The sequence below is a fragment of the Rhinolophus hipposideros genome, assembly GCF_964194185.1.
Source record: "Rhinolophus hipposideros genome assembly, chromosome: 17".
In the NCBI taxonomy this organism is placed as follows: Eukaryota; Metazoa; Chordata; class Mammalia; order Chiroptera; family Rhinolophidae; genus Rhinolophus; species Rhinolophus hipposideros.
In genome coordinates, this window is record NC_138063.1 from 34,214,022 (window position 1) to 34,228,076 (window position 14,055).

The 14,055-nt window shown below is 35.3% G+C and overlaps 1 protein-coding gene across 1 annotated transcript in view; it reads right to left on the bottom strand.

Moving 5' to 3' along the window:
* Positions 1 to 1,687: 1,687 nt before the first annotated feature.
* Positions 1,688 to 14,055, bottom strand: part of DSG1 (desmoglein 1) — a gene marked incomplete at both ends in the record, with an annotated part of 33,917 nt that continues 21,549 nt past the window's right edge. Inside the window, 5 exons of the mRNA XM_081078226.1 lie at positions 1,688 to 2,740; positions 4,966 to 5,174; positions 7,186 to 7,258; positions 7,592 to 7,722; positions 10,257 to 10,583. Coding sequence (XP_080934352.1) covers positions 1,688 to 2,740; positions 4,966 to 5,174; positions 7,186 to 7,258; positions 7,592 to 7,722; positions 10,257 to 10,583 — 1,793 coding nt within the window. The remainder of the gene's footprint in view (positions 2,741 to 4,965; positions 5,175 to 7,185; positions 7,259 to 7,591; positions 7,723 to 10,256; positions 10,584 to 14,055) is intronic.

Here is a 14,055-nt window from a genome sequence, read left to right on the forward strand (position 1 = left end):
TATTTTATTGAGCTATATTAACACTGAATTTAGAAAAGAGAAAAAAATTCCTTTATCATGCAAATGTAAATTTACCTCTGGCTAAGGATGCTTTGATTCTATTTAGAGATTTTTAACCAGGTAATACTATACAGCAAACACACAGAAATGACATGCCATAAATAATACATTACTGAATTTTGAAGCTAGAAAAATATATCATACTATATAATTTGGAATTTGTAATTGGAGCATATATAAGCCAAGAGCTTACTGACAAATCAAATCAGGAATGTAAAATTTATGTTAGTGAGAAAATTCAGTTGGGAGTGGGATAGAATAAGGAAATGGGGTTGTTTAGTACATTTTCATTCGTGTTAACACTGTATCATCAACTCTGTTAAAAGATCCTAGTTGATCCCTTCAAAATAGCAGCAGAGGGTTGTTTAAAAAAGTACTGAACTCAATTAAAAGCAATAGTACAGTATTACTTTACTGAACAATTCTAACTTTCCCCATTAAACATTTGACGTGTTCTAAAATCTTTTTTCATTTTTTATTTTTTTTTTATCTCCTTTCAAAAATTCCCCAAAGCTTAACTATACTGCAGGCTTTATTTCACAGCTCAGCTCAAGTAAATCATTTTAACTTTGGAGATGTGTAATAAAACCTGAATGTAAGTGAAGAACACTTACTAGAAGCACAATCTGAAGTACAATGCACCTCTCTCATCTGCTTCCTTGCAAGGTGTTCTAACTCTAGGGAGGTCAACCATGTCAGTTGTTACTTGCTTCAATTTGAGAAGTACCTTGGCAAGCTGTCCTTTATTAAGTCAGAGCGACAGTGGTAAAGGGAAAAATGAGTGTGATATCCTGCAACCCTACCCGTATGCAATATTAATCAATACTGCATCTACCCTAAACACAAACCAGAAGCAGAAAAGTCCTTGACTCCATAGGAATTGTAGCTGCAGCCCTATCTCAAGATTCAGGCTCAGACATCGCCAGTTAACCCCAAACGAATGTCACCCTGTTGCCACTCTTATGGAATTTTCCTCCCAAGAAGCATTTCCTAATTTAAGGTTTATTTTACCTATTGCAATTATTAAGGTAGGAGAGCTTTGGTGGCTTGTGGACCTGGCTAAGTAACCAGATTTTTTTTCTTTAATGGTTAACCTAGGTCTGAATAGGTGGTTGGATTTTTATTTACATTATCTGTGAAACTGATAGGGTATTTGGCACAGATTTCAAATTCTTCCCACATACACGAACACATATTGCATGTTTAGTTCTCTTGAAATATTGCCTGAGCAAATCAAAACAGCAAGGAGAATTATGCCAATTGCTGTCTTAAGGCCAGTGCTTTTACTCTACCGAGTTTTCTTTCTTCCATGTCCTGGAGATGCTCTGCAAGTCACACAGAAACAAAGATGACCCTGCAGGCCTTACAGGCACAAAGAAACTCCTGTCTCAAGTTTTAGTTCGCTGTCAGGATTCCATTAGTAGTAATATACGAAAAAAGTTTACAAATGCTAAGGAGAGCTCTTGCCCAGCAGCACTGTTTCCACCTATTTTTCTCATTGTGGTTTCTCACCGTGCTCCATAATTACCTTCGCACTTCGTTGTGCATCATAAATCATATTGTTTTTTGGTTGGTGAGAACCAAACCGAAATCACAAGTACTGAGAAAAAGTGTGCTGGGATCCTGGCTACTTAGTATATTGCACTGTGCTATACTTGGTGATTCGACTCCGGGTTGTGCTAGGAGAGACGGATCCAAAGGTCTGGCCAAAGTGATGGTCAGAGGAGCCCCGCATATGACCAATGGTGGCTGTCCCCGCCATGCTGCTACTCAGGCCCCCGCCTCCTCCCAGATTGTTCAGCCCGATGCCACCACCACTTACACCGCCAACCAGGCCACTACTGACTGTGCCACTGCCTCCAATGATCCCAGCTGGGCCACTAATGCCAGTTACGCCAGAGCCAGAAACAACCCTCTCTGTCACAATCACATTGTGAGCATTTGATAACTCGGGGTGCATATTCAGACTGCCCATCATGCCAGAAGTTGGTCGGATTACTCTTTCTGTCACTACCACATTTGAAGACTCTCTAGGATCGGGGATGGTCAAAGTGGTGGGCAGACTTGAACTTGGTGCTATCACCCTTTCTGTCACTATAACGTTTGACCCATCTCTCAAGTCGGGCATCTCTAATATTCCATGCAAGTCAGCACCAGAGAATGGGCCAACTACCCTCTCTGTCACCACCACGTTGGAGGCATGTCGATTATCATGAACATGGACAGAGGGCTTCAGAGTGCCAGAGGTGTTGTAAGATTCGGTTACAGTGACATTGCCATAGCTCATAGGATCAGGAATAGGCATCGGATGGTGTACACCAGGTCCCGAGGGGTAGGTACCCTCAGAAATGACTGTGGTAGTGCCGTAATGTGAGGAGGTGGGTGGGTATCCACTAGCAGGGGGCTCTGTTCCCTGCTGAGGGCAAATCGGTTCAGTGCTCTCAGGTGGCCAAGAGAGGTCAAAGTCTGGGTATGGTTCAGCTTCCTTTCCCAGGCTGATATCTGCCAACTTCTTAAATTTAGGTCCCAGTGCGTCCAAGAAACTGTCATCCCAGTCTTCTCCAATGAAACTACAACAACCCACAGAGCCAGCGGGGGAACCTACACCTTCAATGTCATATATGAGCAAACAGTCATTGGATGGGCGTCCTTCGTCTTCATCTGCATAAGCATATGCTTTCTAAATTTGTAGAGGAAAGAGAAAATGAAATTATGAATGAATATTTAACAATAATAGAAGTCTTTATCATTATGTCTTTTTTCCCCAGGGCATTACCAAAGAATATAAAAAACAAAATTCTAACATCCACTAGAAATCCTTTAAAAATCATATGGATGGAAAGAATTTCGTTAGAAATTACTTTATAATTTCAATAATTCATTTTGATTTTAAAATTTATTTAGATGGACTTCATAATAACACACTTTAGACACCAATGTACAAAAAAGTCATGTGAATTATTTTGTAACCATGTTAGAACAAGGTACTTAAAAACATTGAATTTGAAGTACAGCAAATTGTGTATTTTTGGGTTTGTGGGAAAAGACAGCTCATAGCTGATTTGAGTTCATTCATGAGTTGTGCTTTCCTTCCTTCAGATGGAGTGATTATGGTGGTTCTGTGAAATTTATTTCTCTGTGGCTTTATCAGCAAAACAACAGGAAAAATGACTCTGGGTCTATGCCACTTTTGGATTTAAAATTGCAGGTGACCAAAGACAATTTTTAAAAGTAGAATCCTCTTCAGTTCAAAGTGAAAGCCCACAGACTTGTGCACTTTCATTTTATCTTTGTTGTTCGTAATACTGGATTGTAAACTTTCTGATTAATGTCTTTATTAGCAGACCAACTCATTGTGCCGTTTCATTCACAAATAGTTCTTGAGTCCTTACTATTTGTCAGACACTCTGTGAAGAACTTGGTAATGAAGTAATGAACAAACCCACATTAAATCCCTCTCGCATAGGGCTTATATTTTAGTAGGATGAGGCAGACAATACATAAACATATTTGTCAAGAGGTGATAAATGCAGGGGGAAAGGATAAAAAGTGATGGGGGTTGCTCTTTCAGAGAGAGATGTCATCTCATAAAGTGATGTTTGATCAGACATTTCAATCAAGTGATAGGCTGAGTATAAAAGATAGAGTGTTCTGGGCAGAAATTGCTGCAAGTGCAAAAGTTTTGAGTCAGAATTGTACTTTTCATGAAAATAATATTTATTTGTAGGGACATGAATAGGAAGTATTCCTATGGGTTTCAGCAATAGGCCTCTTATTATTATCTACTGCTATTTGAAATGCTTTTTGAGTATCTTAGTTCAAAATATCAGCCATATCTAAACCATTAGGAGAGTTCATGAAGGTATTTTAGGCCAGGATGTACAAGGACATAAGTGTATCAGAGATAATAAATTCCTGGAAGCTTCAGTATCATATAGTGTGTAACCATGGGCAATTCTGTCTCTACCTGGAAATGGCGAAATTAATTCTCACTAGTTTTTAGAATGTGCTGGAAATGAACTATGGCTCTTTAACCCACTGTTATTGAATATTTATTATGTGCCTAGAACTGAGGTATGTACTGGTGACATAATGTAGAGAGCATGGTTGAAGCACTAAAAAGTGTAGTAGACATCTGAACTAATAGATTTTAGCCATGGTGTATTCTATAAAATGTATAAACAAAGTACAGATGGTCCCTGACCTACAATGATTCAACTTACGATTTTTCTACTTTATGATGGTGTAGAAGTGATATGCCTTTAGTAGAAATAGGCTAGGATGTTTGGCAGGTTAAATGTATTTTCAACTTATGATGAGTTTATTGGGACATAACCCCACAGTAAATTGAGGTTATCTGTCCTACAGAAATACAGATAAGGAAATATGAATACTATTTTGGATGAAATGGTTAACAACAAAAACTTCAAAGGCAGTGATATTTGAACTGGGTATTGAAAAATGGGTAGGCATTTGTGAGAGAGACAATGAGACAAAAGCATTCCAGTACAGGCACAGCATAAACAAAGACATGGAGGGGAATAGACCGGTATTAATAAGGCAAAGCCACCAAGCAAGTCGAATTGGTGGTAAAGAGTAACTGGAGATGTGAGGGAAGAGCTCAGTTTGTGAATAACGTCAGTTACCGTATTAAGGAGTTTGGACTTCATGACATAGAAATAACACAGCTGGGAGTCATTGACTGTTTTTAAGTGGGGAAGTAACAGGTTTAAGTCAGAATTTTAGCAACATTATTTAGCTGTACCTTGGCTTGTCAAGCATAAAGACTAGAAGCTAAGAACCTAGTTAGAAGATGCCTGCCAAAGCCCCACTGGGAAGTAGTGGAACCTGAAGTACAACCTTGGGTGCAGGATGAAGAGGAAAGTATGGGGTGAGAGACCTTACCTGACAGAAGTAACTTTCCATGAAGTTCATATTCAGACCTCCTTCTCTACATTCCCTCATAGAATTTCTTCTTAATGTTCCAGAATATTCTTGACATATCTCAGGTGCTCTTGATGTGTGAACTCCGTCTGTTAGTTCAAATCCTGTCTGTCTTTCTTCTCCTCCCAGATCTTGCATTTCTCTGCCACAATACTCATTTGTGTAAACTCCTTAAAGTGTAGATCAAATTAAATTTACTTTCTCTAGTATATTGTAGACTAAAAATCAACAACTTACTTTAAGGTGTGGTTTCTTCATTTAAGGATGCATTTGTGAGTGAAGAAAAAAATGATGATGATACCTAAATACAGGAGCTATAAATATGACTAAATATTATTATTAATCAATCAAATTATTAATCAATCAAATTATTAATCAAAATAATATTAATCAATTTGTTAACTTGGTAATTATTGTTGGTAATTATTTGTTGGTAATTATATGTTGTGCTAGTAGAGGGGGGCTGCATAGAGGTTACAAAAACCTATGCTTTAGAGATTTTGATTTTAAGTTGATGAAAGTTGGGGGAAAATAACCTAAATTCTAAAAGTTAAATAGTGTAAGAATACTCCAAAGTATTAGAAGCACAGGGCATCCAGAAGAAGGCCCAATAACCATGGCTTTCAGAGAAGAAGCCATGGCTGTTGGGCAAAGGGAAAGGTTTACATGGAGAATTTTGAATTTGTACTTGGATGTGAGGGGTGAGTAGGAGTCTACTACAACATTCTAGTTAGGTGAGATAAAATGATGGCCTTGACTGTGGAGGTGCCATGGACAGGGGAAGTGTTGACAGTGGGATACCGTGTTTCCCCGAAAATAAAACTGGGTCTTATATTAAGTTTTGCTCCGAAAGACGTATTGGGGCTTATGTTCACGGGATGTTATCCTGAAAAATCATGCTAGGGCTTATTTTTCGGTTAGGTCTTATTTTTCAGGGAAACATGGTAGGTGTCCCATGCTTTAACATTTTAAAGATTTTGATTTTAGGGACTGTGTGTGTTTCATACTTCTGTTACTCTGGTACCTCTAACTGTGCTTTGTTCAAGGTTTGTGCAAAGTTTTGTAAACTTAATGAGGCAATAAATGCATAAATAAATCCTGGTGGATTTGACAAGTCTTGAGAACTGATTGGAAGTCAATGAATATGGAGCTATAAGAGTCAACAGTAAGATTGTGCTTTTGAGGGGCGGGGATGTTGGTATCATTAACAAAAATGGATACATCAGGAAGAGAAATAAGTTTAAAGACTAGCGTGTCCAGTCCTTTGAATAAGGTCCAATTTTACCAAGTTATGACACTCCTATCCCTCTTACAAAAAGTCATAATCTCAAGTTTGGAAAAGACTGAGAGAAAAATAAGAGAATCAATAATATTTATTTTCCTTGAAAAAAGAAAGATGGTACAAGTTTTTCAAAGATATGATAAGTTTCTTTTTAATTAATTGTTCTTTTTATTAGAGTGGTAGTTATCCACTTACTGTGAAATTCTAATTGTTCCCTGGTTTCTGCCTGTGAACTGGTCTAGACTCCTGTTTTAAGGTAAGTCATATTGATAATCTTACCCATGGGTAAGGAGAATCTCTACCACATACACACAACCTCAGCTGAGAACTTTAAGATTTTGATAACGTTTCATCCACTTACTTTTAATTTAAGAAATTGGACAAATCTTTTTAAGTCAATATTTATGCTGATGCTGAGGTGTAGTATTTAATTTTGTCATGATAGCAACTAAATTCAGAGTGATTTTGAATCATTCACGAATTGTACAAGTAGATTCAAGTCTCAATAAATGAGCACAGATCTATTTTGTTTGGAGTATACTTTAATTATAATTAGTATTTTTTTGGTAAATAACATATGCTCCATTGGACAAAAACACCAGGGCCAAAATTGACTTGTGGTTATAATCCAGTTATTTTCTCCTACGTATAGATTCTTGATCAGGACATCTCCTAAGTACTCTCAGATGACTGAGGACAATTTTTAAAATTCAACATATGAGAATAATAATTACTGTATGTTTTTCCTTACCATTTCATTTGCAAATCAGTCATTTAAAAAGGAATAATAGAAACAATTTTAAAGACAAATAAAATAATTGACAAATAGTATGGTATGCAAAGAGAGAACAAAATTCCTAGTCTTTTGAGCTGTTACAATTAAAAAAAAAAATTCATACCTGAGTTGTCAATGCATTCAATCATATTTACATTAGTGGGTTGTATTTGTGGAATACAAATGGTAGTCAACCCCTAAAAGACAAGAAACAACATTTTCCCATTTGTAATGATTCTTTTCTTTCTATAGTTATACATTGGGTTTGTTCTCAGATTACCCCAGGTTTTCTGAAAGAACACTCCTTAGGAACTTTTGAAATCCACTTAAAACCATAACCTCATGCAGAAAGCCTTCCCTGGTTACTTCCGCCTAATTCTGATGTACCTCTGATTGCTCTTTATTTTCCCCATTGGCTATCCCAGAACAAAAAACAGCATAGACTGAATGATCACCAACATCTTGTTTCATGTGCAGGAGACTGAGTTTAGGTGACTACCAAAGGCCATTTCTCAAAAATCAGCACTTACAGGGTCAGGGTGTGGTCCTTCTACTGCCCATGAGTGAATTGCTCCATCTGAACATTCAGGAACAGGCTCAAAGCCGGCTCCACCACCAGGGGCACCTCCACAATCACAACAGATCAACAAAAATGGGACCACTGGTAGAGAAAGACAGGAATATTGAAATTAGCAACAGGGCCATATTAAAACAAAAAAAACCCTGCTTTTTGTGATTAAATTTGGATCCTTATTATAACTTCATGTGATTCTAAAATTATCATGAAAGTTTCAGAAAACAAACTGAAGAATGGCGAATTACCAAAATCAATGTGAGCCCCAGAATACTAGATTGCAATCAATTTTAATTTGTTATATCATATTCAGATTACAAATAGTATTATACTATTAAAATGGATGAGTCTTTTCCGTCATTACTTAGGAAAAGAATAAAGGAGAGAAGAAAGAAAGCTGAAGAGGCCAGTCAATTTGTTTGATATTTTTGTGTGTTCTCTCCTCTTTGTCTTTATTTTTCTCCTTTCACACATGCCTGCCTTTTTCTTTCAATAATAACATGTTATTCATGCTCCAAGCAATTATCTTCTGTGAGGCTATTATTTCCCCACATGGATATCTTTTCTTGAAATTACTCATTCACCATTTGAGAACATTATACTGCTTAACAATGTCTTTTTCTATTCATCAATTGGATTTTTCTTATTCATCTCTGTAAGTTTCTATCCTATAGTTTTTGCTTAATATGATCTTGACAAGTGATTTGGAATGAATAGATAGATGAAGGAAAGGATGTGTATTTTTTTTTTTTTAATGTGAAGAAGGAAGGAAAGAAAAAGCGAAAAAAGCAAGGTAGGGAGTAGGGAACATAGTAAGGACAGTAATAAGAGAGAGGGAAGAAGGAAGGAAAGGAGGAAAATAATCCTGTGTTTTACTTTCTTGAAAATATACCAAGCTTATAGATAGTTTTGAATCTAGCAGTTTTGACTTTAAAGACCATACATAATTTATAAATCTTTTATTAACCATACTATCCAAAGGTCACCAATATAAAAAACAAACTCAAAGTGAAAGTTACATATTACTTGCAGTAGAAATAATCAGAACCTGGGTAATTAAGTTACTTTGAAAAATATTTAAGTTTAAAGTTTTTAAATGATGGTTGATAATTAATATGTTCAAAAACATGAATTTAGAAAATTATCTCTTCTTATACATGTTTTTATGTTACATTCTACAAATTTGCTAGCATTTTTTCTTGCCTTGGTTCATTTTAATAAAAAATGAACCTTGTTTTTAACCTTGTTTCTCCTTTCATAGAGCTTTTCATAGTCAATATTTCAATTTACTATGAGCCAGTAAGAATGAAATCTTATTACTTAACCCAGAAATTTCTTGTTTTTTGAAATTTATTTTAAATTGTGGAAAAAGAGCCTCAGCTTTAAATTGTATGCCAGCATGTCCAAACTCGTTCTGGTTTGGATTAATTCAATCTTATTCAAAAAATTCAAACAAGTGAAAGTTATTTAAAAATCAGAGAAAATCCAGTTCACTAATGAATTTAATGAGATCTATTTCATGGCTGTGTAAGTAGTAAGAGAAATGGAGGTAGAAAAATATTTCATAGGCAAGTGCTTTGAATTCATATTTTATGTGTGTATCTTTTAATTAGATAATGTCTGAGGTATCTTCTGACACTAAGCTTTTATGGTTTTATACTTGAAAATGGCATGTTTACATTAATTTAATTATAGGGTTAGGGTCACATTCCTCAGATACTGGAGTATCTAGCTCATCACCATTCTTAATTTCTATTATCATCCAAGGCCATGTGAAAGACCACATAGAGAATCCATTGGATATTATAGCCTCATGTTTAGATACTTAACTAGGTCTACTCTAGTGACCATAAAATGTGATCTGTCTCTAAATGCTTCTATATGTGGTTCTTCTTTTTCATCGTTGACACAATGTTAAGAGGTAACTTTTATTATTTCACAGGTGACAAAAGCGAGTCTCAGCAAAGTTAGGTAAACTTTGACAGACTCAATTACATTTAGAAGCGAAAGTTTAACCCTAAATCTATTTGACGCTTCCTTTTATTAGGCTATGCAGTCTTAGCATAGCATGAAATCCATTTAAAGTCTGGCCCCTGCCTATCTTTCTAGTCTCAACTCTCACCATGCAGTCCTGCATCTCCTTTGTTTCTTCCTCTTTAGAGTCCTTTATTTCAGTAACTTTTACTCTCATTCTTTGGGGGGGTTTCCACACATAGATTCTTTTCTTCTTGCATTGTGTTCGCTTTTTCTTGTCCGTGAGGCTAGCTCCTATTCATCTGTTAAAACCCACCTCAAAGTTTACATTATATAGGGTTTTCTGATTGTTTCAATCAATTTTTTCTGATTATCTTTTTCACTCACTAGCAATTTGAACTTGCCTGTTATTGGACTTTCCCATTACATTGCAATTGAATGCAAAAAGCTTTTATCTTCCACTGCCAGGCAGATGGATATTTTTATCTTATAAATCCAGCACCAAACATAGAAATTTTTGATAATTACAGAAAATAAGAATTTGTAAAATATATTTTATCAAAAGAACAGAAAACTTACCTACTCTCAACATTTTTTTGGGGGGAAGTGAGGGGGGACATATAGAAATAGGACTGTTGTGTACTTACATCCTAGGACCAAGAATCCCATGATGAGTAGTCCAATGCCAGCAGGACCAAAATGTACATTATCGTCGAGACCTCCCCCTGCGTTCAACCCTGAATTATCATAAATATCTGTGCGGCCGATGCCATTGCCATTGCCATTGCCATTGTCATAGCCATTGTCATAGCCTTCTGTGTTGGTAGTAACCTGAGACTCATCGATACCATTGCCATTTGTGGTAGTAGTTAAATCTCCATTATTGTTGTTTTCAGTATCAGTTCCATGCTCAACCCAGCCAGAACCTTCGAGGTTGATAATAACTGTACCAGTACAAGTTCTTTGAAGAGAGTCTGTAACAAGGTTCAAAGTTGAAGAAATATTTTATACATTCAGTGTAACAATTGTTGGATGATACAAAACAAGTTTCTTTTTTCATCAATACTTAGGTCCACGTCTTCATTCCCATCAACTCAGTAACTTTGAAATCGTCCCTTGTCCATGACTCAGTTTTGAAATCAAACTACTATGGATATGAGGGCCCTTGAAAAGCTGTCTCATGTGTTGAGAAGCATAAACGGTAAACACCACATTATGTAATGGGCAGTGGTGTGTTATAAGCCTCAGTGGAGCCATTCCTAGGCTATTTTTTGCACACTTTATATATTAGAGCTAATTTTTGTTGTTGTTGTTTTATGGTTTTTTTCCCTTCAGTTCTGTTTATTCTTTTCCTTTTATGGGCTGACAGAACCAACAGATTTTGAGCAAGTTGGTAAGTAATTTCTATAAAAATCTCCTAGTTGAAAAGCAGCATATCCCCAAACTTACAACCAATAGTTCAAATAACTCATAGGTGAGGGAACTGGCACTATTGGAGGTGGAAGGGAAACCTTCATATCAATAAGAAGGTGAAACACTTTTGTTTCACAAGCAGAGATTACAAATTTACTTTCTTCTTGTCCTTCAAAGTTTAAATAAGTTGTGTTCATTTACTGAACACAAGTGTAGGGACATTTGTTATTTTTTTCAACTTAATGTCTCCACACTTGCTGTTTGTGTCATCTAACCAACCAACCAACCAACCAACCAACCAACCAACCAACCAACCAACAAACCAACCAACCAACCAACTAGTATTTCAAAATAGTAGATTGATTTTGAGTACATTTGATACAAAAGGTCGTACATCAAAATACATCTACATTTAGATCAGCAGGTGCCTGGGGCACAAATGGAGCAGTGATTACAAAAGGGCACAAGGGAACTCTTTGCGGTGATTAATATGTTCTAGATCTTGTTTGTGGCAGTGTACATATGGATGTATACATCTGTCAAAACTCATCAAGTGTACAAGTAAAGAGGGTGCATTTATTATCTGTAAATTATACCTCAATGAAGTTGAATAACAAATACATTTGAACCTACATTTGTGTCCTTGTCTTGTAACAAAATTGGTCCATTAAAAGCTATCAAATAGTCAGGTATTCTATAACAATTTAACAAACAATAGTATGTAGTAGGTGATTTAAAAAGATATTTTTAAATGAGAAAAGTTGCTCAGACCAATATTAAAAACACATTGCTGCAATCACGCACATTTGATAAAATCAGTCATGTTTCACATACTGATTAAATGAATGGAAGCTACTTGTATTTGTATTTTGTATGTTGTTGCTCTAACTTCTCTACTAAGTTGTCTTGAAAGGGATTTATTCATCACATCTGCCCTATTTACTTTCCACAGGATTTGAATACGAAAATCCATGATAAGGAATTGCTCACTGCAGAAACACCACAATACTGAAAGTTCTAGGTGTGATATTTTTCTTTTTCAGAGATAAGATTTCCAAAGTTTAGCATCCAGTATTTTCCTTCACCAACTTGTGCTATTAGGCTAGAAATTTGTCATAACTCTGAGGCTCTGGCTAGACTTTGGTGGTCATAATAATTCTTGCGATAGTGTAGGAATGATGTTGATGGAACATTATCCTTCCCCGTAGCCCTTGCAATGATTTATTTATGGTTATCTCTAAAGCAATTAAAAAAAAAATTCCATGGTAACCTTGTTCTAGTATCTTTCCTCCCACTTTATTGAGATACTATAATTGATATGCAACATTGTATAAATTTAAAGTGTACAATGTGTTGACTTGATATACTTATATATTGCAGTAAGTTTACCACTGTAGTGTCACCTAACATTTCCATCAAGTCACATAGCTTCCATTTCTTTTTTGTGGTGAGAACATTTAAGACCTACTTTCTTAGCAACTTTCAAGCATACAATAGAGTATTGTTATCTACAATCACAATGCTGTGCATTAGAACCCTAGAATTAATTGATATAGTAACTAGAAGTTCACTTTTTCACCAACATCTCCCCATTTCCCCTACCCCACCGCCCGTTTTCTGCTATCTTAAATGCTTTTGAACCATGTAGATTGTTATTTAATATTTTGAACATTTATTCTTTTAAATATTTTGCAACCCATATTTATGAAGCTAAGTTTGCAGCAAAAGTCATTATGGCATATCTTTTATTTTGAAAGAAAATGTGATTTATTTTTCAAATTATAAACACACTTCACTATTCCTGTCTATAAACTCAGGTAATTTAAAGCTAAGTACATTTTGTCCAACTGCATGGGAACAGAAGTAACAATACTTATGTGCATACTATGGCACTTTACATGTGTCATAGCATATAATTTTTTCAACAACTTTTTGAATTATAATTACGATCAACATTATTATCATTACTAGTAATACTATTGATTATTTCTTTGCATTGTGAGTCATTGGGTATTATACATAATTTGAAAAGTATAGAATTATATAAAGCACAACCCATTTCTTTTCAGCTCAGCTATGCTGATTCTATTGTTATTGTTTTGGATATTTTTATCTTTATCATCATACGTAATATTTATCCCCAGAAGTTTGCATTTTTTGATGACATAAAGCACGCTCACTATTTGCCATAAGCCTAACAATTTCATAAGCCACGTTTGAAATTTCTCTTCATGCATCCATTTAAGCTTGATGGTGGTTGTAAGAAAAGGAGTAAACTAGCAATTGCTTAAAATAATTTCAGCACAGAATCAAAATAAGCTTTATCTGTAGAAGGGATCAACATTTCTATTTGTAATATATATTTTTAAAACTACATTTATTTTGACTGGAAAAGAATAGTATAATTTGGTAAAAAAATTCTGAATTGTTGAATGACTTTAAAGAAATGCTATTTTATTTTATTTTTCAAATCTGTAAAGCAAGTGGAAATGGTCAACCCCTTTTTAGGATAATTGAAAGAGAAATAAAAAGAGAGAGGGAGAAGGATAAAGGGAGAGGAGGATAAAGAAGGAAGAGGAGCCAAAGTAGCAAGCATCGCTTAGTAGACTTAGCCTCGAGCAACTTTCCTTCCTTAGTGACCAGCCTAATGTAATTTTATTGGTTTTGAAAAGTAATACAAGCATGCTATCCCCAAATTGTTTTTACAAAAGTTTTACATAAACTTTCCAAAGATTATGTGAAGTTAAGTTAACATAGCTTATCGCCTGCCTACGATTTGAAAATAATTTTACAATGCACACAATTTAAATTTTTCTATTGACATTAAGAAGTAACTTTTATTAAATGTCAGCACTCTTCTAAGATTTTTACATAATAACTCCTTAAATATTTCTAAATCCATAATATTATTGTTCCCTTTTACCAGAGAGAAGACTGAGAGATTAAATTACTTCTCTAAAATCCCATATCTAGTAAAAGACGGTACAATATACTAATCCAGTCTCACTCCCGAGCTCATAGTCTCATCCACTA